This window comes from Bubalus kerabau, chromosome 4 (genome assembly GCF_029407905.1).
Source record: "Bubalus kerabau isolate K-KA32 ecotype Philippines breed swamp buffalo chromosome 4, PCC_UOA_SB_1v2, whole genome shotgun sequence".
Classification (NCBI taxonomy): domain Eukaryota; kingdom Metazoa; phylum Chordata; class Mammalia; order Artiodactyla; family Bovidae; genus Bubalus; species Bubalus kerabau.
In genome coordinates, this window is record NC_073627.1 from 42,167,468 (window position 1) to 42,191,584 (window position 24,117).

A 24,117-nucleotide genomic window follows, 5' to 3' on the forward strand; every position below is an offset into this window, starting at 1 on the left:
TTTATTCCAACATAAAGTTAAAAGATAAAAAGATAGTAATGGCTATAAACCCACTGAATAAGATAGGAATCCACATGTCCATGCTGATAAATAAATGGAGAAAAGAGAAAGCTATTTCTTAAAACAGAAGAAATGCAGAAGAAATGATGGGATTAGAAAAATAATTACATGGCAACTCTCTTAGTATTAAAGGATTCAGACAAATGTCATTAACGAATGGTAAAATAAGTAAGTAAAGTATGAGAAAAAAGCTATTTATATGGGTTCAAGGTTAAGTAATTAACACTTATTAAATACTCATTAATTAACCTGGCTGATACCATCTACACCAAGTAGTAAAAATGAGCAGCACAAGTTATGAGACACGTTGACGCTGTATGTCTCATGACAGGAGTCACTGAGAAAAACACGGCACCACTTCTGTATGAATCATGAGTCACGAGTCTGCAGCAGTCAGAACCCGACTGAGGGACATTCCACAAAGTAACTGGGCTGCATTCATCAAAAATTTTCAGGCTATGGAAGATAAAGAAAGAATAAGTTATTCTTCTGGATGGAACCAAGAGTTGTGACAAATAAATGTAACCCGCGATCCTGGAATGGATTTGGGATCTATAAAAAACAGGATTGGGACAAACGGGGAAAGCGAATGGGGTCTATGGATTCAATGCAAGTGCTGTGTCAACGCTACCTTCTTGACTTTAATGACTACACTGCGGCTATGTGGGGCTGCCAGGTGGCTCAGTAGAAAAGATCCGCCTGCCAATGCAGGAGACATGGGTTTAATACTGGGTGGGGAAGATCCCCTGGAGAAAGGAATGGCAACCCACTCCAGTATTCTTGCCTGGAAAATTCCACGGACAGAAGGGCCTGGCGGGCTACAGGCCATAGGGTCACAAAAGAGTCGGACATGACTTAAGAGACTAATAAACAAACAAACAAAACAATGTGTATATATACATGAGAATGTGTCTGTCTGTGAGTGTGTCTGCTCAGAGGTGGGAGGGACAGCTGTTAATGGAAGAATATGGGTGAAGGATACACAGGAGCTCTGTGTACAATTCTTGGAACTCTTCTGAAAGTTAGAAGTTAATTCAAAACAAACGATAAGCAATGTCTGTTTACAGGAAACTCTAGGCTTGACCAAGCTAGAAGCGGTGGCAGGCTCTATTTCAACAAAAGCTATTACAGAGAACTCAGGAGAATGGGCAGGAATGGAGTCACTAATAATTTCTCAGCCTGAAAATGTCACTGAACAGAGTGAAGAAAAAGTGGTTATGGAGAGAAATCAAATGGGCAGAAATGGAGTCACTAATAATTTCTCAGCCTGAAAATGTCACTGAATGGAGTGAAGGAAAAGTGGTTATGGAGAGAAATCGCTTCTGCAAGAGTCAGCCAAAAAAAATGACTACATCTCCAAGAGCAGAAGAGATACAACTAACTTCCTCCTTGGACATAAACAAAAACTGAGACACCGGCTCAGGGCATGGAAGGACAGCTCGGCCCAGCCGGGTGAGAGGTGACTTCGGGACAGCTCCACTCCTGCCTCCTCCCTGGGCACTGGCTCCGCAGTCCTCCTGCTGCTGCTGGGCCCTGGGCTGGGGCAGGTGCTGCCAGGACTCTCCCCAGGTAGGGAGGGCGCTACGGAGATGAGAGAGTGGACCCCACGCCAGGCTCAACCGAGAGCTGGCAGCACCGACCAGGCCACCCAAGCACCTGAGAACCTGGAACTGGGTCACCAGAAGGGCAGGGCAGACGCGGCTCCCAAGCCCTGTTTTCTTGTGCCAGGTGCCGACATGTCGTATCATTTCACCCTCGCCGCTAATCCTGCCAGGGGGGCTTTATTCACTCGACTGTAGAGGGTGTAAAACAGACTCGGAGAGGTGAGGACCAGAGCTGGAGGCCCGAGGCAGTGGGGTGCAGGGCTTGGATGCAAGTGCAGGTCTGTCTGGCACCCAGGCCCATGCTCTTTCCACTACCTTGGGTTGGGTCTCTGTCCTCTGGGAGGACATGTGAATGGCCTCAGGTTTTCCTCCTTGCAGAGCTACAACAGGAGTAGTGATTTGCCCCCAGTCAGTGCCCACTTGAGTTCCTTCCCCAGTCTTAGGATTCTCTGACTTTAGGAAGGACTTTGAAGAACCTCTTGAAACTGTACTCAAAATAGCGTGTGGGTTCACGTGGATTTTTTTTTTTGGCAAAGAGGCCTGTGGTTTTTATTGGTTCTCTGAGGGGTCTATGACTCAAGGGTAACAACCCACTGCTTTAGGCATTATTCTGTCTGATGCTCTCCTGTAACAGATGAAGAAATGGGTTTCTTGAACCTGATTTCCTGCTCCCAGCTTTTGCTGCTTATTCTGGAGCGAGAGCAGCCCAGCCTACGCAGTTCTCCTATGAGAAGCTTCCGCTACTGCCCTCGTGCTGTGGAGCGTTCTGGCGAGGCCAGGCGGCAGGCTGAGGGGCCAGCACTGCATTTTTTCAGAGAGAAATGGAGAGTCCCTAAGGAAGGGAGGGCTGGCCCTTTGCCCAAAGCCTCATGAACAATGAGTGTGCTTTATATGAATTGAGGCCATGTGAGAAGAGTGGATCCCAGGATGATACCAGATAATCTACAAAATGACTCTTTTTTTTTTCTTAAACTGGACAGGTTTGGGGAAACCACATGGTTATCTCAGATATGCACTTTAAACTCTGGACCCAACAGCCTTCAAGCCTTTCTAAAAATAAGAATTTGGATTGATAAGATAGGGGTTTGGCCCATAATAGTCATACAGGTGGGCTGCTTCAAGACCTGTTCATCTAACAGGCAAATAGCAGCTCCTTTTTCCTTTCCTGCAGAGGTGTCTTATTAGTAATCTTGAGAAAAAACTTTGTGAATGCAGAAGACAGGATGTTTCTTTAAAAAAAAATGGTAATAGTAACTATTTAACAGATGAGGAAATAATTTCTTAAACTTGATTTTAGTAGTCTGCCCTTCTGCATGCCTATGGATGTAAGCCGAATGGATAGAGAGCAGGAGGAAAACTGAGGCTTTACAAGGCAAAAGATGTCAAGGCAACTTTTTTTTTGCTGGGTAGGTGGCAGGGAGGAGGTTGTTTTTGTTAACATAGAAGCTCTTTCACAAATTAATCTTCCGGGGTTTTAATATGTAATTTGTAATGTGATTACAAAATATGCATTTTGTAATCAACGAAGAAAAGAATAGAAGCAATCTATCACCAATTCAATGGACATGAGTTTGAGCAAACTCTGGGAGATAATGGAGTACAGAGGAGCCTGGGGTGCTGCAGTCCATGGGGTAGGGGTCACAAAGAGTCGGACACAACTTGGCGAATGAACAACAATAAAATAAAATTGTTGAAGAACAATAATGTTCCAGGTAAGACACAAATATCCACTTGAAATGTTCTCTTAATTTTCTGGTTTACCCTTGGAATATACTTTTAAGTAAGAATGTGCTAAAATGAAAGAAGCATTAAAAAACAAAGAGGGGGAAGGACTAGACCTCAGGACCTAAGTGCTTTCCCAGAGAACGCCCCTTGAGGGGCTTTTCAGAGCCGCTGCCGTCCCCTGTGAGCCGCTCTCTGGTCCTCCTAAACATATACTTTAGGCTACAGGGCCTCTTCTCGAAGCCTGGACCAGCCTGCCTCCAGTCAGTTCGGCCTGTTTCAGAAACCTGGCCTTTCCAGACTGGGCCTTCCACAGTTGCTCTGGCTGTGGACAGAGATTCAGGGATGAGGAGAGCATAGAAGTGGATACTGGAACATGACCATACTCTGCTGGCTGTGAGAGCACTCATGACCATATTCAACTGGCTGTGGTTGCAGTGGGCTGCTTGGTAAGCATTTTCTGGAGCCTCTGCATTTGTAAAAAGCATGTATATTAAATGGATGATAATCCATCAAAGAAAATAAGAAGCCATGAGTCCAAACAGACAAAAACAAACAAACCAACAAGTGGGGGAGAAGAGGAAGCTCTTCTTTGTAGTAGAATTCCAATGAGTAAATGTAGAAGAAATGACCGAAACCCACAGTGTTTGGCAAACACTACAGTAATCACTGTCAGGCAGGAATTGTCAAGAGATGTGACAATGAGGGGCGAAGTGATGAGACGGGGGATACTTACATGGTCCTGAAGTATCCCCCCACAAAATACTTATTATAAAGCAAAAGCGCAGCCTTATTGGGAAAAAGCTGGAAGATACCACTTAAGCAACGGGTCAAGGTCAACCTCAGCAGTAACAGGACAAAGCCACGTGAGATGCCCCCTCCTGACATCGTGCACTGAGCACTGAGAAGGACACAATGTCACCTCTGTGGTGTTCTTGCCCCAAACACATAATCTGGATTTAATCAAGAGGAAACATCACAAACAGAAATTGAGGGCTTTGGACAAAAGAGCTGGTCAAACACTTTTCAAAAGTGTCAAGGTCATGAAAGACAAAGAGACTGAGGAACTGTTCAAGCTTAAAGGAGACTAAGGAGACCTGACAACTAAACGCATGACTGGATCTTGGACCAGAGGAAGGACATGCAGGGGAGAATAGCACCTTCCTGATTTTGATAACTGCGGTTCTATAAGCTGCTACCATTCTCTGGGGGCTTCCCAGGTGGTGCAGGGGTAAAGACCCCGCCCACCAATGTAGGAGACATGGGTTCAATTCCTGGGTTAGAAGATCCCCTGGAGAAGGAAATGGCAACCCACTCCAGTATTCTTGCCTTGGAAATCCCATGGGCAGAGGAGCCTGGTGGGCTACAGTCCATGGGGTCACAAAGAGTCAGACCTGACTTAGCAACTAAACCACCACCACCATTCACTGGACAAAGGATATATGAGAATTCTTTTATAACTTTTTGGTGAATCTAAATGATTTCAAAATGAAAAGTTAAACAAATTATACTTGAAAACATATACATCAGAGTTGAGGCTTTCATTCTCCACTTTTCAGCACCTGACACCGTAAAGCCTGGCAGGCTGACATGCAGACGTAAGGGCTCAGGCCCATCTCGGAACTAGGCGCTGGGACCTGTTTGGGAGCGCCTTAGAGTCACATTCAGGCTTCTGAGATTGACAGACATAATACATCATAACACTCAAAAGACCAAGAAGTATCCTTAGCAGCTTTCCAGGGAGGGTTATGGGCATGCCAAGTCCCTCCTTCACCATCTAGAAGGAGCTGTGCCCTTGTGAGGCCCCTCCCTGACTTGAGGCGGGAGAAATGGCAGGAGAAAGCAGCAAAATGGTTGTCAACTCACTTGTCCTGGGACTCAATGTACACGTAGAGATGCGGCTCAAAACACTTGGAAACAATGCCGTGAAATGGATTGTCTGGGGCTTTAGGCTTCTTAGGCTGTAAAGGGAAAAAAGAGAGAAAAGGAAAGAAAAAAAGAAACTCTATACTTGAGCCATTTTTGCAAATTTTCCAGCAGTTTCAACAAAAACATCCCTTCAAAGTTCACTCCTAACTTACAGAAAAGAAGCACGCGGTGTAACTAGACTGGGACTATGTCCTGTATTATAACTCATGCCAGCTTGTGAATAATAAACCAGCTTTGTTGGCATCATTTATGTGCTCTGTGCAGTGAAAGATTTACAGCTACTGTGATAACACATGCATTTTCAATTTGGAAGGTCTTCATCATCTGACTGATGTTTCAAAAATGCAAATTCTTGCTAATAATCAGCACCTTATAGCTGGGCAGTGCCTTGGAATGTCTAAAGTACTTTTACACAGTCTAGTTTTGAAAGCCTCCATTTACTGCTTGTTATTATGGGCCAAGCGCTTTGATACAAAATAACATCTCATCTACTCCTCACAACAACCCTCAATGTAGGAATTATGACTACTATTTTACACTAAAAGAAGGGCTTCCCTGGTGGCTCAGCTGGTAAAGAATCCATCTACAGTGAGGGAGACCTAGGTTCGATCCCTGGGTTGGGAAGATTCCCTGGAGAAGGGAAAGGGCTACTTGCTCCAGTATTCCGGCCTGGAGAATTCCATGGACTGTATAGTCCATGGGGTCACAAAGAGATGGACACGACTGAGCGCCTTTCACTTTCACTACACCTAAAGAGGCACAGGAGGTGTTAGCAGCCTGCCCCCAGGCACAGGGTGGCGTCTCCTACCTCCGAAACCAGAACTCTTCCTATTAGATCACTGCTGTCCCTGCAGTGCTTCCTGACTGCTGAATTTCATCAACAAATAGGAAAAAACAAAAACAAGAAGGGTAGGGTGCCAACACAGGGTTGCTAACTTTTCATTTTGCTACTTTATACTCTCAATATTCTCGCCACAAGTTCCTAAAAGAGTATTTTATACCTAAACCTTTTAAAAGAGAAAATAGCTGCATAAAGGCAGTTCTTCCCAAGAAGAGACAGTTAGTTGGTGACCTTATACCAAGATAGAAAGATAGATAGGTAGACAGACAGGCTGGCTGTTTTATCTGCATATTTTGCCTTGCACCAGCGAAAACATGGATCAGCCCTGGTCCCCAACTGATGCTGGGAAAACTGTATCTGATAAAAAGGTTATCTGGGTAGGCAAGCATTTAAAAACGACTGTTTGCTACATGATAGAATAGCCATCATGGTCAACAAAAAAGTCCGAAATGCAATACTTGGATGCAATCTCAAAAATGACAGAATGATCTCTATTCGTTTACAAGGCAAACCATTCAATATTACAGTAATCCAAGTCTATGCCCCAACCAGTAACGCTGAAGAAGCTGAAGTTGAACGGTTCTATGAAGACCTACAAGACCTTTTAGAACTAACACCCAAAAAAGATGTCCTTTTCATTATAGGGGACTGGAATGCAAAAGTAGGAAGTCAAGAAACACCTGGAGTAACAGGCAAATTTGGCCTTGGAATATGGAATGAAGCAGGGCAAAGACTAATAGAGTTTTGCCAAGAAAATGCACTGGTCATAGCAAACACCCTCTTCCAACAACACAAGAGAAGACTCTACACATGGACATCACGAGATGGTCAACACCGAAATCAGATTGATTATATTCTTTGCAGCCAAAGATGGAGAAGCTCTATACAGTCAACAAAAACAAGACCAGGAGCTGGCTGTGGCTCAGATCATGAACTCCTAATTGCCAAATTCAGACTTAAACTGAAGAAAGTAGGGAAAACCACTAGACCATTCAGGTATGACCTAAATCAAATCCCTTATGATTATACAGTGGAAGGGAGAAATAGATTTAAGGGACTAGATCTTATAGACACAGTGCCTGATGAACTATGGACGGAGGTTCGTGACACTGTACAGAAGACAGGGATCAAGACCATCCCCATGGAAAAGAAATACAAAAAAGCAAAATGGCTGTCTGAGGAGGCCTTACAAATAGCTGTGAAAAGAAGAGAAGTGAAAAGCAAAGGAGAAAAGGAAAGATATAAGCATCTGAATGCAGAGTTCCAAAGAATAGCAAGGAGAGATAAGAAAGCCTTCCTCAGTGATCATTACAAAGAAATAGAGGAAAACAACAGAATGGGAAAGACTAGAGATCTCTTCAAGAAAATTATAGATATCAAGGGAACATTTCATGCAAAGATGGGCTCAATAAAGGACAGAAATGGTATGGACCTAACAGAAGCAGAAGATATTAAGAAGATGTGACAAAAATGCACAGAAAAACTGTACAAAAAAGATCTTCATGACCAAGATAATCATGATGGTGTGATCACTCACCTAGAGCCAGACATCCTGGAATGTGAAGTCAAGTGGGCCATAGAAAGCATCACTACAAACAAAGCTAGTGGAGGTGATGGCATTCCAGTTGAGTTATTTCAAATCCTGAAAGATGATGCTGTGAAAGTGCTGCACTCAGTATGCCAGCAAATTTGGAAAACTCAGCAGTGGCCACAGGACTGGAAAAGGTCAGTTTTCATTCCAATCCTAAAGAAAGGCAATGCCAAAGAATGCTCAAACTACCGCACAATTGCACTCATCTCACACACTAGTAAAGTAATGCTCAAAATTCTCCAAGCCAGGCTTCAGCAATACGTGAACCGTGAACTTCCAGACGTTCAAGCTGGTTTTAGAAAAGGCAGAGGAACCAGAGATCAAATTGCCAACATCCGCTGGATCGTGGAAAAAGCAAGAGAGTTCCAGACAAACATCTATTTCTGCTTTATTGACTATGCCAAAGCCTTTGACTGTGTGGATCACAGAAAACTGTGGAAAATTCTGAAAGAGATGGGAATACCAGACCACCTGACCTGCCTCTTGAGAAACCTATATGCAGGTCAAGAAGCAACAGTTAGAACTGGACATGGAACAACAGACTGGTTCCAAATAGGAAAAGGAGTACGTCAAGGCTGTATATTGTCACCCTGCTTATTTAACTTATATGCAGAGTACATCATGAGAAACACTGGGCTGGAAGAAGCACAAGCTGGAATCAAGATTGCCAGGAGAAATATCAATAACCTCAGATATGCAGATGACACCACCCTTATGGCAGAAAGTGAAGAGGAACTCAAAAGCCTCTTGATGAAAGTGAAAGAGGAGAGTGAAAAAGTTGACTTAAAGCTCAACATTCAGAAAACAAAGATCATGGCATCTGGTCCCATCACTTCATGGGAAATAGATGGGGAAACAGTGTCAGACTTTATTTTTTTGGGCTCCAAAATCACTGCAGATGGTGACTGCAGCCATGAAATTAAAAGACACTTACTCCTTGGAAGAAAAGTTATGACCAACCTAGATAGCATACTCAAAAGCAGAGACATTACTTTGCCAACAAAGGTCCGTCTAGTCAAGGCTATGGTTTTTCCAGTGGTCATGTATGAATGTGAGAGTTGGACTGTGAAGAAAGCTGAGTGCCAAAGAATTGATGCTTTTGAACTGTGGTGCTGGAGAAGACTCTTAAGAGTCCCATGGACTGCAAGGAGATCCAACCAGTCCATTCTGAAGGAGATCAGCCCTGGGATTTCTTTGGAAGGAATGATGCTAAGGCTAAAACTCCAGTACTTTGGCCACCTCATGCAAAGAGTTGACTCATTGGAAAAGACTCTGATGCTGGGAGGGATTGGGGGCAGGAGGAGAAAGGGATGACAGGGGATGAGATGGCTGGATGGCATCACTGACTCGATGGACGTGAGTCTGAGTGAACTCCAGGAGTTGGTGATGGACAGGGAAGCGTGGCATGCTGCGATTCATGGGGTTGCAAAGAGTTGGACATGACTGAGCGACTGAACTAAACTGATTCGCTACTAAATTTCCTTTCAAAACATCTAAAAAATAAACAAGGTCTTCCTACATATTTCTGTTCCTAAAAAAAGAAAAAGCCAATTGTATCTATGTTTTGTTTGTGGGCATTTGAAAATAGATACAGGTCTCTGAGGCTTTGCTGGGGTTGATACAAGGGTACAATTTGGATATAAATCAGCACTTATACTCGTTGAACTAAACTGTTCATATCTCTTAATAAACTGGAAAAGCTAAGCTCCTAAAGACAGACAGAAATAATGATTACCTTCTTCTAGTAATCAAAAAAAATACAAACCCTGAAATGCTTAAAAACATCTATAAAAACTGATGATCACCTGAAATGTCAACTGTAGACATACCCCATTTAATCTCATATCTAGCTCTATACCCTTTTCACCTTCTAAGAATTCCATGTCTTTATTTACTTATTTGGCAGGATTTGAAGAAACTGTGGTTCTTCCTAAGACTAACTATAGTCTGAGCTATTTTCTCTTACCATCCAGAAGCCACTGCCAAAGTCAGGCCTTAGGCTGAGACTGTAAGAGACTCTGGGCTTCCCAGGTGGCATCAGTGGTAAAGAAGGCACCTGCCAATGCAGGAGATGTAAGAGACGCGGGTACGATCCCTGGATCGAAAAGATCCCCTGGAGGAGGACATGGCAACCTCCAGTATTCTTGCCTGGGGAATCCCATGGGTAGAGGAGACGGGCGGGTTGCATGGGGCAGCAAAGAGTTGGAACATGACTGAAGTGACTTAGCACATAAGACCGGGTTAATTTGAGTTTAAATTGGCTAGATCCAAAGTTCTACTTCATTTTATAGATACCTCAGGGGTTTTTCTGCATTTGCATTGGTTTAGAATGAGGGATCTGTGATGCAGTGTGATGACTGTGGAGGTGTGGTCCTTATCTGTTTTACATTTTCCAAGTCAGTTACTTATATTTCAAAATTTGTTATTCTTTTCAATAAAGTGATCTGATAAACGAACAGAGAAATATGATTTAATTTGTCTAACTTTTTTAGGATTAGATATCCTGAAATATCCTGATTTTAACAGCACCACACAGCATGCGTATGGGCATGCTCAGTTGTGTTCGCCTCTTTGCGACTCCACAGACTGTAACCTGCCAGGCTCCTCTGTCCATGGAATTTTCCAAGCAAGAATACTGGAGCTGGTTGCCATCTCCTTCTTCAGGGGAATCTTCCCGACCCAGGGATCCAATCCCTGTCTTTTGTGTCTCTTGTACTGGCAGACAGGTTCTTTACCAGCTGAACCACCGGGGACCCAGATACCCTGATTTTAGAACTGGAAAACAAGACCACAATACCCAGATGCCTTTTCATTAACTAAAATGCAATCTTCATAAATATAATTATTCCCTTTATTTATATTTTCTTCCCCTGACAAAAATATTCACATGTCTGTAGGACAGCTTTTGGAAATTATAAATGCAAGTTTGTGTAATATAGAAAATTGTCATGTTTTAAATCAACGTGTGTATTTTGTATCTGGCTTTATTTACTAATTTCAGTGTGCCTTCCCAACAATTGACAGTGTTTTAATTTATCACTTTTGGATCACATTTTAACATCTAAATAAGTCTATAAATGAGATATCACACCGGTGTTAAATTTTCCGATTTTGATCTGTGGTGATTTTAGTGAGTACCCTCTTTAGTGAATATCTTGCTTAAGTGAATGTGTTTCCTAGAAAGGAAATACATACTGAAATACTCAGAGACAAAGGGCATGATACTTATAAACTGAGTTGTTCTGAAAGAGAGAGAGACAGAGGGAGGGAAAGTAAGAGACAGGAGAGAGAGAGGGAGGGGAGAAAATGGTAAAGTGAATGTAACAAAATAGTAGAAACTAGTGAACTCAGGTGAAAGATATTTGGGAGTTCCTAGCAATATTTTTAAAACTTTCCCTAAATTTGACATTCTTTTTTTAAAAAAGAGAAAAAGGTTTCAAATAACAATAAAAAATCCGAATAAAGACTAGAGTTAAGTGACTAGTACTGTGTCAGTGTTAGGCAGCTGATTTTGACGATATCTGTACTACAGGTGTATCCCAGGTGTAGTGGAGGAGCATCTTGAGAAACGGCACATCACCAGCAGCTGGGAGCACACCATGTGGCAGCAGAGAGAGACACCCACCGCTGAGGAAAAGACGAGGTGAGCACCACCGTCCCGGTTTCGATATCGTGCTGCAGTTATGGGAGTCATCAGCACTGAGGGAAGCTGAGAGACGGGTATCCAGGACTTCTCTGTGCAACTTTTTATGAGTCTATAATTACTGTGAAATTAAAAGTTTTTTTTTTAAAGTGGTTCAGAGGGACTTCCTGGTAGTCCAGGGGTTAAGACTTCCCCTTCCAATGCAGGGGGTGTGGGTTCCCTGGTTGGGATCCCTGGTTGGATTCCCAGCGGGATGCCTGGTTGGGGAGAGAAGATCCCACATGCCTCGTGGGCAAAACACCAAAACATAAAACAGAAGCAATACTGTAACACATTCCATAAAGACTTTAAAACCGGTCCACATCAAAAAGCTCTTTAAGAAAAAAAAGGTTCAGCAGTGTTAAGACTCCAAAGGTGAAGAAGTTTGGGGAATATCTTTACTTATTTATTTTGCTTATATTTTCCTTTTTATGTATGCACAAAATGATATGTGATAAAAATGTATGGATGAATCTAGAGAGCTTATTCAGATAAACAGAGATTCCAATGAATAGGGAGTATGGCTACCTGATATTTCAACAAACTCACCCTGACCCGTCTTCCTGGGGACCAAGTTTGATGAGGCCCCACAGACGCCTCTGGCTGTGGCTCAGAGAGCCAGCCACACAGACAGACAGCCCACGCGGCCCAAACCTTCTGCAGGCGACTCTACTTCGCCCAGCCTCTGCCCTCTAATGGCGCTCCCAGCAGAGAGGAGGGACCTATAGTCATAGTCATAGCTCCCTGTCCTCTTACAGAGTTTTCAAGGTGATTTGGAAGCAAGAAGGGAACAATGGGAGGCACTGCCTCAAGTCTGTTTTTTTTTAACCCCCACTGAGCTGCCTCCTGCTTCCGGCTGCCTCATATCTGTGTTCATATTTAGATGCTGCAGGCTAGAATTGGAGCTCAAGTTGGTGTCTCCCTTTGCACCTTCTAGCTCCCTAAAGGGTTGCTTCTCAGCTTAAAGAATATACTAAAGTTGTTTAGCAGTAGCACTCGGGCTGGACTTTGGAGTGTGTGGATTCTGTCCAAAAGCTGCAGATGTTTAAGCTATTTCCTCCTGGAGTTTGATGGAATAATAAAAGGTTACTGTTGTCACAGTAAGGAGGTCTGCAGCTGGTCCCATTTCCTTTTATTACAATCCAATGTAAACAGATTAAATCTAACTGCTCGGATCACCAGAAGGGTACATTTTAAAGCCAGAAATTCCTTATTTCTTCTTTCTTTTATACTCTGAGGACCCTCAGTCCTCTCTCAGATGCCATTTTTTAATCACTGGGAACATGCTGGCAAGAGACTGCTCGAACTAAATACTTCTTTTCAAGTTCGCGCGCTCCCTGCTCTATAGCCCCATCTTGAAGGCCCCGTCTGCTGACTGCGGTGATGCCGACAGGTCGGGTAACCCAGAACAACTACTGGTCCCCCTGCGCCGGCCGAGCTCACCAACGGCATCTGGTGCGCTTCCCCCTGAAGCCCCATCTGGCTCCTCCTCTTCCAGTGCGCCCAACTTTAGAAGCCAGCGAGTAACTAGGAAGTCGGGGCGAGGGGGTCCTGGAGCTCCCACCTAATCAACCACAAGCGGGACGGTGCTGGGGAGGTGGTAGGAGGCTGGGGACGCAGATGAGGAGGCATTAGTCACTGGTGTGTCAGTTTTATTACTAAAAAGGAACAGCCCGTGAAACTGAGGGTGGATCATCTAGCCCAGAGGTTTTCAGTCCTTTTTCTAGGTTTTTAAATATATGGACCATTTTTAAAGTCTTCACTGAATTTGTTACAACATTGCTTCTGTTTTATGTTTTGGTTTTTTGGCCGAGAGGCATGTGGGATCTAGCTTCCTGATCAGGGATTGAACTCCTTGCATTGGAAGCTGAAGTCTTAACCACTGGACCACCACGGAAGTCTCAGTTTCGTTTTGAATATACCTAGAACCCCTGATCCTAAAGTAATTTTACCTGGGAGTCCATGAAAAAAGTGACTCAAAACAGAACTGCTCTATTTGGAGGGACTTAGAGCTCTGGTTTCTTCCCAGCTCCCCACAGTGACATGTGACAGGGCACCAAGGAATAGAACTGGAAAACCACTGGCTCCCTCTAAACAAGGGAAGTCCAATGAGAAAAGAACCTGCCTAAGGTCACACAGCCAGCTGGTGGCAAACCAGAGTCTGGCATCTTCTCCATCACGTGACTCTGCTTTACCCCATGTACCCATGTTCTGTGTCCTTAGAATGAGCAGATCTTCATCCTTAAGACAAGCTTAATCTCAAGCTTCCAGGATGAGCAAAAAGTTCCACAAGAAAGAAAAAAGAAAACCAAGTTACCTGACAAAACTGATTTTTTAGCTCATGGGGAACGCTATCATAATCCAGTTTTGTGACACCCCGAGATGACTGGCTAATGGGATAATTTTCCAACAGCACTGGGCACATCTGAGTGTTCAGCTACATGATTCTGGATGTGACAGTGGCAGCCATGTGCTCTGGGGAGACAGGAGGGCCCTGAAAATGGCCCAACTACAGAAGGCCAGATCAGAGGCTGCAGATACCCGAGCGCGGGTGGAGGATGAGTTCCACACCTGGACTCTTCCTTCTCATCCCACTCCTTCCTCCCAAAATGGGAGAGACACATTTCTTTCTTTTTTTGGCTGTGCTGAGTGGCATGTAGGATCTTAGTTCCCAGACCAAGGATCAATCCGTCAGCCCCTGCACTGAAAGCATGAAGTCTTAACCACTGGGCCACCAGGGACGTCCCTGAGAGAGGCATTTCTTTAAGAGAAATCTTTGTTTTCTCCTAGCCTAGCTGATATGATGGCTTTAAATATTTAATCCTGTAGATCTCTGGGATATGGCCTCAGGGCATCTCTCCAGTTTTATTCATTCCCTTTTATTCACGGGATTCATTTCTAGGTCCTCCACTTTTCAGGGCAACATCACGGTGTGATGGAAAGAGCGCCAGGAAAGGAATTTTAGTCTCTGACTTCCAGACCTGGCTTCCAGTCCTTTCCCAGATTCTTCACTTCCAAACTCTGTAACCCTGGGCTAGTCACTGAGCCTGCCGCTCACAGAAATCCTATAAAAGGAGAGGCAGGCACAGAAGGACGAAATAAAGTAAAGCCTGTAGAAGACTTTTAAACTATAAAGCACCATAAAAATTTGAGGCATCCATGTTATTGTAATTATTTAATCAGTGGATCAGATACCTCTGACAGCATCACTTCAGAGCTGTTCCTGGGAATTCTGCTGTCTTGGCTCCTGCCAGGACTGTAGACCTATCATCCCCCGCTGGGCTAGGAACACAGGGTGAACTGCGATGTGCACGGCTATGGGGTTCCCAGAGCTGCTCTTCCCAGCCGGCCTCCCTTTCAGTGGTGTCTGGATCAAAATAATCTCATAAAATCATCCTCCAGCAGCCAAGTGTAGAAAATTAAAAAGAAGGCTCACTAATCCAGACAGGAAAAGTCCTGATTTATTGCTCTAACCTCTCGTGTCATAAAATGGCAATGAAACAAAAACACCATTCTCTGGAATGGAGGGAGAGGAAATTTAAGAGTTGGACAGAAAAAGCCGAAGGAAATGAAAGTGCTGGTGTGCTCTGAAAAGTAACTCTCCAAATATGCCACTGGTCCCCTTGGTGTTCTCAGGCCTCCCTGACGGCTTCCAGACCTAAGGTGCTTGGCTTCCGCTGAGTCGGAGTCTCTCCTGGCTGACGGGGGCTGCTAACTTCACCAGGGATCTTTCAGCCTCTCATGTCATCACCGGACCAGATCAGGGGACAACTAAAAGCTGGGCTGACAAATTCGAGAGATGACGAATGAGCCAGGGCAGAGTTCGGCTGCCCTGCCATACCCGCTGATCCAGCTTGGCTGCGTTGCTGAGGCGGTGGTGAGGCGACTGGAGAGCAGAGGGGTGGGGTGGGGTGGGGTGGGGTGGGGCAGGAAGGACTGCTCTTTCACTCAGGTTTCTAAATGTGCTTTCAGATAAAGCCCTTCCAGAAAGACCACCAAAGTTGTAATCTCTGAATGTGGTCAACAGCCAAGGGATCATATTTAAGAGTGAGCAGACCCATTTTCAGAAACAAACATTCGGCAGGCTGTGCGGATGAAATGCAAACCAGACTTACTTGCTCTAAATCTCCTTTCTCCATTGCCAGTTCCTCCATCTCTGCTGCTGGCTCATCTTCCAGGAAGGGATTGGTGGATGCGGGTGGAGATTCAAGTTTTTTCTGTTAATTAGATGTGAGAAACAGATGGGTGTTTTCTGAGTAGAGTCAACACCTTTCCCCACTGATCTGCCTTTTCCAAGGCTCTCCAACAGCTATACCATGCAATATGATCTGATGGGCAAAAATGGAGATACCCTGGATCACATTCTCACCACCACGACTTCACACTGCTTTTTATAACAGGAGAATAATTTACAATATTGTGATGGTTTTTGCCATATATCAACATGAATGGGCCATAGGCATACATGTGTCCCTCCCCTCCTAACCACCCCCTCCCCCCTCCCTCCCCACCCCACCCCTCCAGGTAGTCACAGAGCACCAGTTTTGGGTTCCCCACATCACACATCAAACTCCCTCTGGCTCTTCCAGAAACCTTACTGCCCACCTGACCCCAATTGCGAGCTGCCTAAAACTCTCACTCATCCTTCAGTCTTCAAGTCAGAAGTCCCCTGTTTTGGGCAGCCTTTTCCCACCTGGCAAGTCTGGTTTAGAAGCTTCCATCCCCACCTGGCATGTCCCCTAACCAGGTATTTATTAAAATACTGCCAATTACTCATGTGTGTGTCTCCTCCCCACCAGGTTCTGTGACTGCAGGAATCATGTCTATCTTGTGTCCTATCTCTGGTGCCTGGCCAGAGACCTATATCTCTTCTGAAATATGAAGGTAGGTTTGAATTCAAAAACAAACTCCAGATCATAGATCATTGTGATCCAGATCATAGACTTCTCTCCTCCCAATTAAGACCCATTACAGCACCCACAACAAGATCTCTTTGAGAAAAATTACTCCCCAGCCCCTGAATGTGACTTTTTTTTTTTCATTTTTCAAAAATACTTCTGAGCATGTATTTAAAAACAAAAAAAACATTTATTTGACTGCACTGGGTCTTAGCTGCAACATGCAGGATTTTCAGTCTTTAATTGTGGCACTCGACCTCTTTAATTGCCACATGTGGGATCTAGTTGCCTGATCAGGGATCGAACCTGGGCCCCCTGCATTGGGAGCACAGAGGCTTAGCTACTGGACCAACAGGAAAGTCCCATGACCACTCTTTCAAAAGATCACTGAGTGAGACTTCAGGCTAGTAGAAGGCTGGAGATGTGGGTTTCAGCTCCAATGCTGTTGGCGTTGGCCCAGTCACCTAGCTTCTCTGAACCCCAGCAACCTGAATGGCTGAATGAGGAGGGCAGAGTTATAGACCACTTGAAGGAGTAAATGTGATACAGCGTGTGAAACACTAGAAGCAGCACATGATACATATTAACAACGATGATTCCAGTGCAACAACAGAATGGCAGTGGTGCTTTGGAATTTTTTTATTTTTTTACAAATCTGACCTCAGAATGTTGTTTATGCCAAGGAGCTGGGTGTTATAGCAGAAAGGGAACTCAGCAGACAAGCAGGATAAAAGGGACTGGCAGGTGCTGGGGAAGAGGAAGAGGGTAGAGGAATGGCTCTCTTGAGACAAGAAGCTGGGTGCAGAGGGAGTTTCTAAAAGTACTTGTGAGGTGACTTCCCTGGTGGTCCAGTGGCTAAGACTCTGAGCTCCCAATGCAGGGGCCCAGGTTCGATCCCTAGTCAGGGAACTAGATTTCACATGCTGCAACTAAAGATACACAGGCCACAGTGAAGATCCACGCTCCACGTGCCACAACTAAGACCAGCACAGGTAAACAAATTAGTATTTTTCAAATTTTCAAAAATAATAAAATAAAAGTACTTGTGATAATTTGAGCATGTATCAGTGGAGCAGACTGAATTAATCCCTATGGCAAGAGGGACGGCAGACAGACCACAGTGTCATGAATGACTTTGTCCGGTGCCAGGACATCAGCTGAAGATGTTACCGAAAAAAGAAAGAAAAAAAGAACCCAACAAACAACACAGACAAATAAAAAATAAAACTTAAACACACACACACACAAACCACACCCGTGTCTCATTTAAGCTTTAAGACAATTCCACTTACATCCATGTAAACTACTTACTTCTTGGCTAAAACACTTGGATGGTGTTATGTAGCAAGATAGAGCCTTGGTATATGAAGAAAGCCTTGTGATTAAGGCAGTGTGTGTGTGTGTGTGTGTGTGTGTGTGCGCGCACGCTCAGTTGCTCAGTTGTGTCCAACTCTTTGAGACCCTATGGACTATAGCCCGCAGGATCCCCTGTCCATGGACTTTTCCAGGCAAGAATACTAGAGCAGATTGCCTTTTCCTCCTCCAGGAGATCTTCCTGACCCAGGGATTGAACCTGCATCTCTTGTGTCTTATGCATTGGCAAGTGGATTCGTTACCACTACGCTACCTGGGAAGACTAATTAATGCATTAGCTTAAGGAAATCAGGAGGAGAACAATGATTTTTGAGGTATCCTCTGGAGAAACAATATGGTCTAAGAACCCAGCAAACATTTCAAATATATACACTCTGAAATATGGCTTCTTTGCCTGATGTGGGGCGGGGGGAACCCTCATAAATGTAAAGCAATTTACATTTATTTTCAGAATTAGGCCATTTTTAGAAAGTAATGTTTCTTTGAAAGCTGTATTTCTAAGTTTTAGTTGTCTCTGTGAGGGTTGCTGGTATTTTAGGGTGAGGGTGAAAAATGGAATCTAAGCTTCAACAACAAATTAAATTAGTTAATGGCACTGGATTCCTGATCCTACTGGGTCAAAGTGGGTTTGGGGATCACACTGTTGAGCTGACCTGATACGATTCTGAGTCTTTCGGTCCTTTGGAGATGTGGAGAGCAAGTCAGCAACTGAATGCAAAGCTTTGTTCAAGATTGTTCAGCAACAGAAACAGGATGTAAGTTTTTGAACCAAATATTCTTCATCTATTGCTAGGCCTACCAGGGTTGATAATATGTTTCACAATTATATACAGGTAGGCCTCATTTTAAAAACAATCTGTTCTTGGAAATCTTGGTGATGTGGACTGAGGGTGCTCCTGGGCTCCACGCTCACTGATGGGAGTATTCAATGGATGGAGGTCAGCCGTAGGAAGCAAACATAAAAGGCGGCACTGAAAAAGCAGAGAGATGTTCCAGGCAGTACAGTGTGGGCTACTTGTTTGGTGTCACCGGGTCAGGAGATTCCCCACGGGAGAGGTGTCCTTCCTATTCCCACAGTCTGTCTCTATTAACAAACTGATGAGATATACTGGAGTCAGGGGCACTTGGGAACTTCCTGCTTATTCATGTGAGGCACATGCATTCCAGCTAGGAACCAAGCTGATACCAGAAAAGCGACTCACCACTCCTCCGTTCACCCACTTGACAAAGGGATGTACTGGGCACCACAAGGAAAGCAGGGAGCGAGGCGGACTATGCTCGGTCTTCAGGGAGCTTATGGTCAAGTGGGAGAGGCAGACTTTAACCAAAGAATCACACCAGCGTGTGTGGCGGGCCATGTAGGAAAAGCAGAGGTTGTTATGAAAGGATGCAACAGAGGGTCACAGAAAACGACCCCGAGGAAACGATGTTTGAGCCAGAACTGAAGGATGCTTCAGAGCTCAGTATGGGAGTGGTGTGGGATGGCCAGGGCTTTCTAGGCAAAAGGACTAGCGGGTGATGCCACCCATCCTGCAGTCGTGTGCTGAGCATCTGCTCGGCTCCAGGCACGCTCCTGGGCACCAGAGATCCAGCACTGAGCAAGATAAAGAAGGGAGGTGCAGTGCTGAAAATACAGTGTGGGAACTGGGGTGAGCTGGGGAGGTTCTTCACAAGGTGATCCCAGAGGGCAGGGACATTTGAGTAGAGACTTGAATGAGGAGAAGAAGCCAGTTGGGCCAAGACCTGGGGAAGAGCACTCTACTCAGGGAGAGCCGATGCGAAGGCTGGAGTGAAAGGAGCATGGCAGGGAGGGGCAACGGGGCCCCCAATCACACAGCCTGCTGTGGGCTGTGGAAGGATCCAGTTTTAGATTCTGAAGAGGCTGCTGCCAGGTGGGGCTGACACCAGAGTGGGCGAAGCTAGAGTCGTGGAAATGGAAAAAAGTGCCCACACCTGGGGCATCTTTAGGAGAGCAGACTTAAGGGGACTTGGTGAGAGAGTGGATGTGACGGGGAAGGAAAGAAAGGAATCAAGGGAAAGGTGCTTTCTGGCCTGAGGAACTGTGGTGTGACCATTGACTGAGGGATGGGCCTGGGTTCAAGTCCAGGCTCTACCACTCGGGTATGTAGCTTAACTTCTCCACGCCTCAGCCCTTCCACCTGCAATGTGAAGGGATATGAACACCCACTGAACAGAGATGTAGTGACAGTTAGTGAGGCAGCACATGTAAAGCATGACTGTGTATACAGAGCAGCTTAACGCGACAGCCGGCGAAGTGCGGCATGCGGGGGCTGTCCTTAGTGTTTAACGGGGCACAAGTCATGAAGGCAGGACCGCGGCTCTGCCTCTCAATAGAGCGACGCTCAGCGGGGAATGCGAGAGGACCACAGGGCTTACAAGACTCATAAAAAGAATGTTTTTAATCACAAGTGAGATCTTCCCTACTATTTCATCTCTTTGGGAGCTCTCCAGGAAATGAAAGCAATGCATCCATCAAATTACAAGGCAGAGGTCCGCTGGGCTTCACCCTTCTGCCCTAGTCTCCAACAAAGCTCTCCAAGTACCTCCTGTACCACCATCCCATTGGCAAATGTTATGCCACAGAACACTGAGAGGTGGACGCAGATGCCTGCTACTGAGAGGGCCATGTTACTGCTCTGATTAATTTGCTGTGATGAAAGAATCAGTCTCCGCAGGAAGCCGTCACCAGCACAACTCAGCCCTGTGTGCAAGAGGCCCGCTGGCAGAGACAACCAAATCTGCCACTCACTCCTGCTCTGTGGCTGTCACAGACCACAGAGAATTACAAGTTGAGGTTTAGATTTTAAAGAACTCAAATGACATGTTCCACAAGCTCTGGGGCTGCTAAATGAAACCAAAAATCTGCCAATAAATGTACAACTTTCCAGTTTTGAGAGAATTCATTCTTTTTGCTATGATGACAGTTGATTTCAAGTTCATACATGAAAAGTCTTCACACGGCAAGTGTATTCCTACTAATTAAACCACATGGGATTCCCAACACTATTAAAACAACAGCGGCCACAGGACAGCCAAGCTGTCTCATTTACTGTTGGCAAGAGCCAACCAGGCTTTAGTCAGTAGTATGTCCATATCTGGGTCTGTCTGCACAAATCTCTTTCTAAGGTCTTAGCTGGACCCTTCAAATCATCAAAGAAGAAACTCTGAAATTTAAGATGAATCTGTTTCCTTTCCCTGGAGAAGAGAGCTTTCAATGAGATGAAAGTTCCACAATTTCTGCATTTCTCATTCCATAAACACTTTATTCCAGCCCAGTTCCTGATTTGTCCTTAAAAAGATGGCCTTGGAGGCCTCAGCCGACAGGATGGTGAGCACAGGCCTACGCATGCCCGGTTTAACCTCGCTGGGACCCCTCTTTTGTTCTTGGTGCCACCACGTTCAGATCTCATGTTGTGACAGTTATGTATAGGTGTCTTTCTCCTACTAGAATATACGCAGCTGTCTGATCCAATTTTTCATCTTTACCCAAGGCCCTGGCCCCAAGAGGGAACTTGAAAAACACTGGTGGATAAACGCTGGTGGAGAAGCATTCAATAAAATCCTCTTCAAACACAGGCATTGTGGTTCCTATTTTTTGTTTGGAAAAAAAAAAAAGCAAACCTAGGTAGGTGTAGGTGTGTGTGTGTGCGTGCACATGTGCATGCATGGTTAGAAGAGTCTCAAATTATAACCCAAACTATTAAACAGTGCACATCTCTGGGAGGAGAGATTTAGAGTAATTGAGAAAGAAGAGATTATTCTATTTTTTTTTTTAATATTCTGTCTTCTATTTGATTTGTTTTTAAGATTTTTTTTATGTCGACCTTTTTTTAAAATGTGGACCATTTTTAAATTCTTTATTAAATTTGTTACAATACTGCTTCTGTTTTATCTTTTGGTTTTTTGGCCACAAGACATGTGGGATTTTAGCTCCCTGACCAGGGATCAAACCCATAGCTTCTGCATTGAAAGGCGAAGTCTTAACCACTGGACCTGGATCCACTGCCAGGGAAGTCCCAAGAAGAGATGGTTCTTTTAAAATATTTTATTCTGTTTGAGCTATAACAAGCATGTATTACTCTCCCTCTTTTTGGTAGATAAATTTTCTGAAGCATGAAGATGATTTATAACTAAACTCAGATTTTCTAAAACCCTTGATATTTTAAAACTGTGATATAATTAACATAAAACTCACCTTTTTAAGGTGATTTTCATTTCAGTGATTTCATAGAGGCTGAATATAATGTTTACCATAAATCTAACCACTGAGTCTCTAATGATGCATGTGGGTATAGTTAAATCCTATCTAGACATTTGCTTTTAATTTCAAGGCATTTTAATTTACAGACTATATTAAATCCCTCCTAAAGGTCGGGAATTTAGGCAATCAGCTAGAAACCTGGGCAGTTCCCTTCTTCCAGTAATCGTTACAGCACAGGACATTATGAGTTTGTTGGGGCTGGAATAATAAAAACAAAACATGCCCTGTCCTTAAGGCTCTTTCAGTCTCAGTTTTCAACAGTTTTTAACAGTCTAAGTCTCTAAGTATCCACATCTGTCAAAAAAGAGCAAAAGATGATGCATCACATGGCTCAGTTAGGAAGAGCTTTCCAGGTGAGCCTGTCTTTTCAGGTGAGCTCACCCTTATTGTTTCACTGTCAATCGGTCACCAAAGCGGGTGAAAAGGCCTGAGTGATACAGTGAAGGGTGGAAGGGAGCAAACCTGGGAGGGTCTCTGGTTAACCTGGCCTTTGGCGGACTTCTTATCTGCTCTATTATTTTCCAAGGAATCTGATAACTTTCAATGAAATCTGGCATATGATAAAGAGTATTAAGATATACTTTGATTCATTCTGTAGTTCCACTACCCTGAAACAAAATGGTGATTACCCAAAAGGCAGATCCTGGGATCAAGGCCAGAGGAGTTCTGTTGCCGTTCTAGAAACTCATCTTTAAGGGAAGATCCTTGAAGGCTGTGGAGCTGCCATGGTCAGGAACTGGAAAGCAGAATGGTTGCTGAGTCACAATAACTGGGAAAAAGAACAGTCTCAGGGGAAGAGATTGTCTTAAAAGAGAGAAGTGACATGGAGAAGCCTGTGTGGAAGACAGCTGACCAACTGGAGAGGTGAAGGGTAAATAGAAAGCTCATGGCTCAGGATTTCTGCCAATGCAGGGGGTGCACGTTCGATTCCTAGTTGGAGAGCTAAGATCCCACATGTCTCACAGCCAAAAAACCAAAAAATGAAACAGAAACAATACTGTAACAAATTCAATAAAGCCTTTAAAAATGGCCCACTTAAAAAAAAAGCTCATAGTTCAGTGGGATTTTTTTGTAATCTGAAACTGCAAACTAGATAGGAGAGCTAGGCAACAGCTGAACATCTGGAGGAAGTATTTGTAAATTGATTACGCCAGAGAATTTCAAAGACAGAAGTCCAGAAAGGAATGGATTGGTGGGAAAGGTTCAAGGGTTCCTAGTGACTGGGAACAACATCGCAGGGCATAGGACCCCCAGGAGACAGAAGGCTGCAGTCTGGGAGCATGATCCTGGTAGTGGGTAAAAGTGGAGAGATACCGGGCTGCCCTGAGAAACAAGTAGACATCCGCTGATCATTTCTAGACCTTTTTCTTACCTATTTACATATATAAACATGCTTCTTCCACAAATGGAATTATACTATATGCACGGGGCTGTGTGGCTCAGTTGGTAAAGAATCTGCCTGCAATGCAGGAGATCCCTGGTTTGGGAAGATCCCTTAGAGTAGGAAATGGCATCCCATTCCAGTATTCTTGCCTGGAAAACCGATGGACAGAGGAGCCTGGCAGCTACAGTTCATGGAGTCGCAAAGAGCTAGACATGACTTAGCGACTAAATTACCACCACTGGGCCATAGCTTACGTTTTGCACCTATATATGTGAGAGGTTTTCTTCCTATGACAACACATCTACATCTATTCCTCATTCTACCACTCTGAAACTGTTCTATCTATTCCACAGCGTGAATATACCATATTTTACTTAAGGTCAATGATGGACATTATAGAAATCTCCAATGTTTTCTGCTTTTAAGGTTGCAGGTCACCTTTTGGGGGGTTACATCTTCCTCTAAGCACATCTTCATTATAATAAAACTCAAGAGTTGATAATGTAATAAGGTATTTGTGACTGATTAAGTGAGGACTCTATGACTCACAGAATTACTAGGCTTAAAATAGGGGTGATCCCTTGATAAAATGATGACAAGACATTCTAAAAACATGAAATATTGCATAATAGACAAATGATAAAGCCATACAGAATGTTCTGTATGACTATTTGCATGAATTCAACAAAATCCTTGGGATGGGGGATTAAGCACTTGAGCTGATGGATGGAAACACCAAATTGTATAAGA

General features: G+C 44.2%; 1 protein-coding gene and 1 long non-coding RNA gene across 7 annotated transcripts in view; one reads left to right on the forward strand and one right to left on the reverse strand.

The window, feature by feature from the left end:
* Positions 1–24,117, reverse strand: part of VPS53 (VPS53 subunit of GARP complex) — a 124,904-nt gene that overhangs the window by 49,906 nt on the left and 50,881 nt on the right. For all 6 annotated transcript variants that reach the window (XM_055576995.1, XM_055577001.1, XM_055577000.1 and 3 more), the window contains 2 exons: positions 15,545–15,646; positions 5,253–5,347 (listed from right to left, as the gene is read on the reverse strand). In XM_055576995.1, coding sequence (XP_055432970.1) covers positions 5,253–5,347; positions 15,545–15,646 — 197 coding nt within the window. The remainder of the gene's footprint in view (positions 1–5,252; positions 5,348–15,544; positions 15,647–24,117) is intronic.
* Positions 14,837–18,100, forward strand: LOC129649514 (uncharacterized). Its single transcript, XR_008713136.1, has 3 exons — positions 14,837–15,306; positions 16,229–16,313; positions 17,874–18,100. It is a non-coding gene; the product is annotated as an uncharacterized LOC129649514 (long non-coding RNA).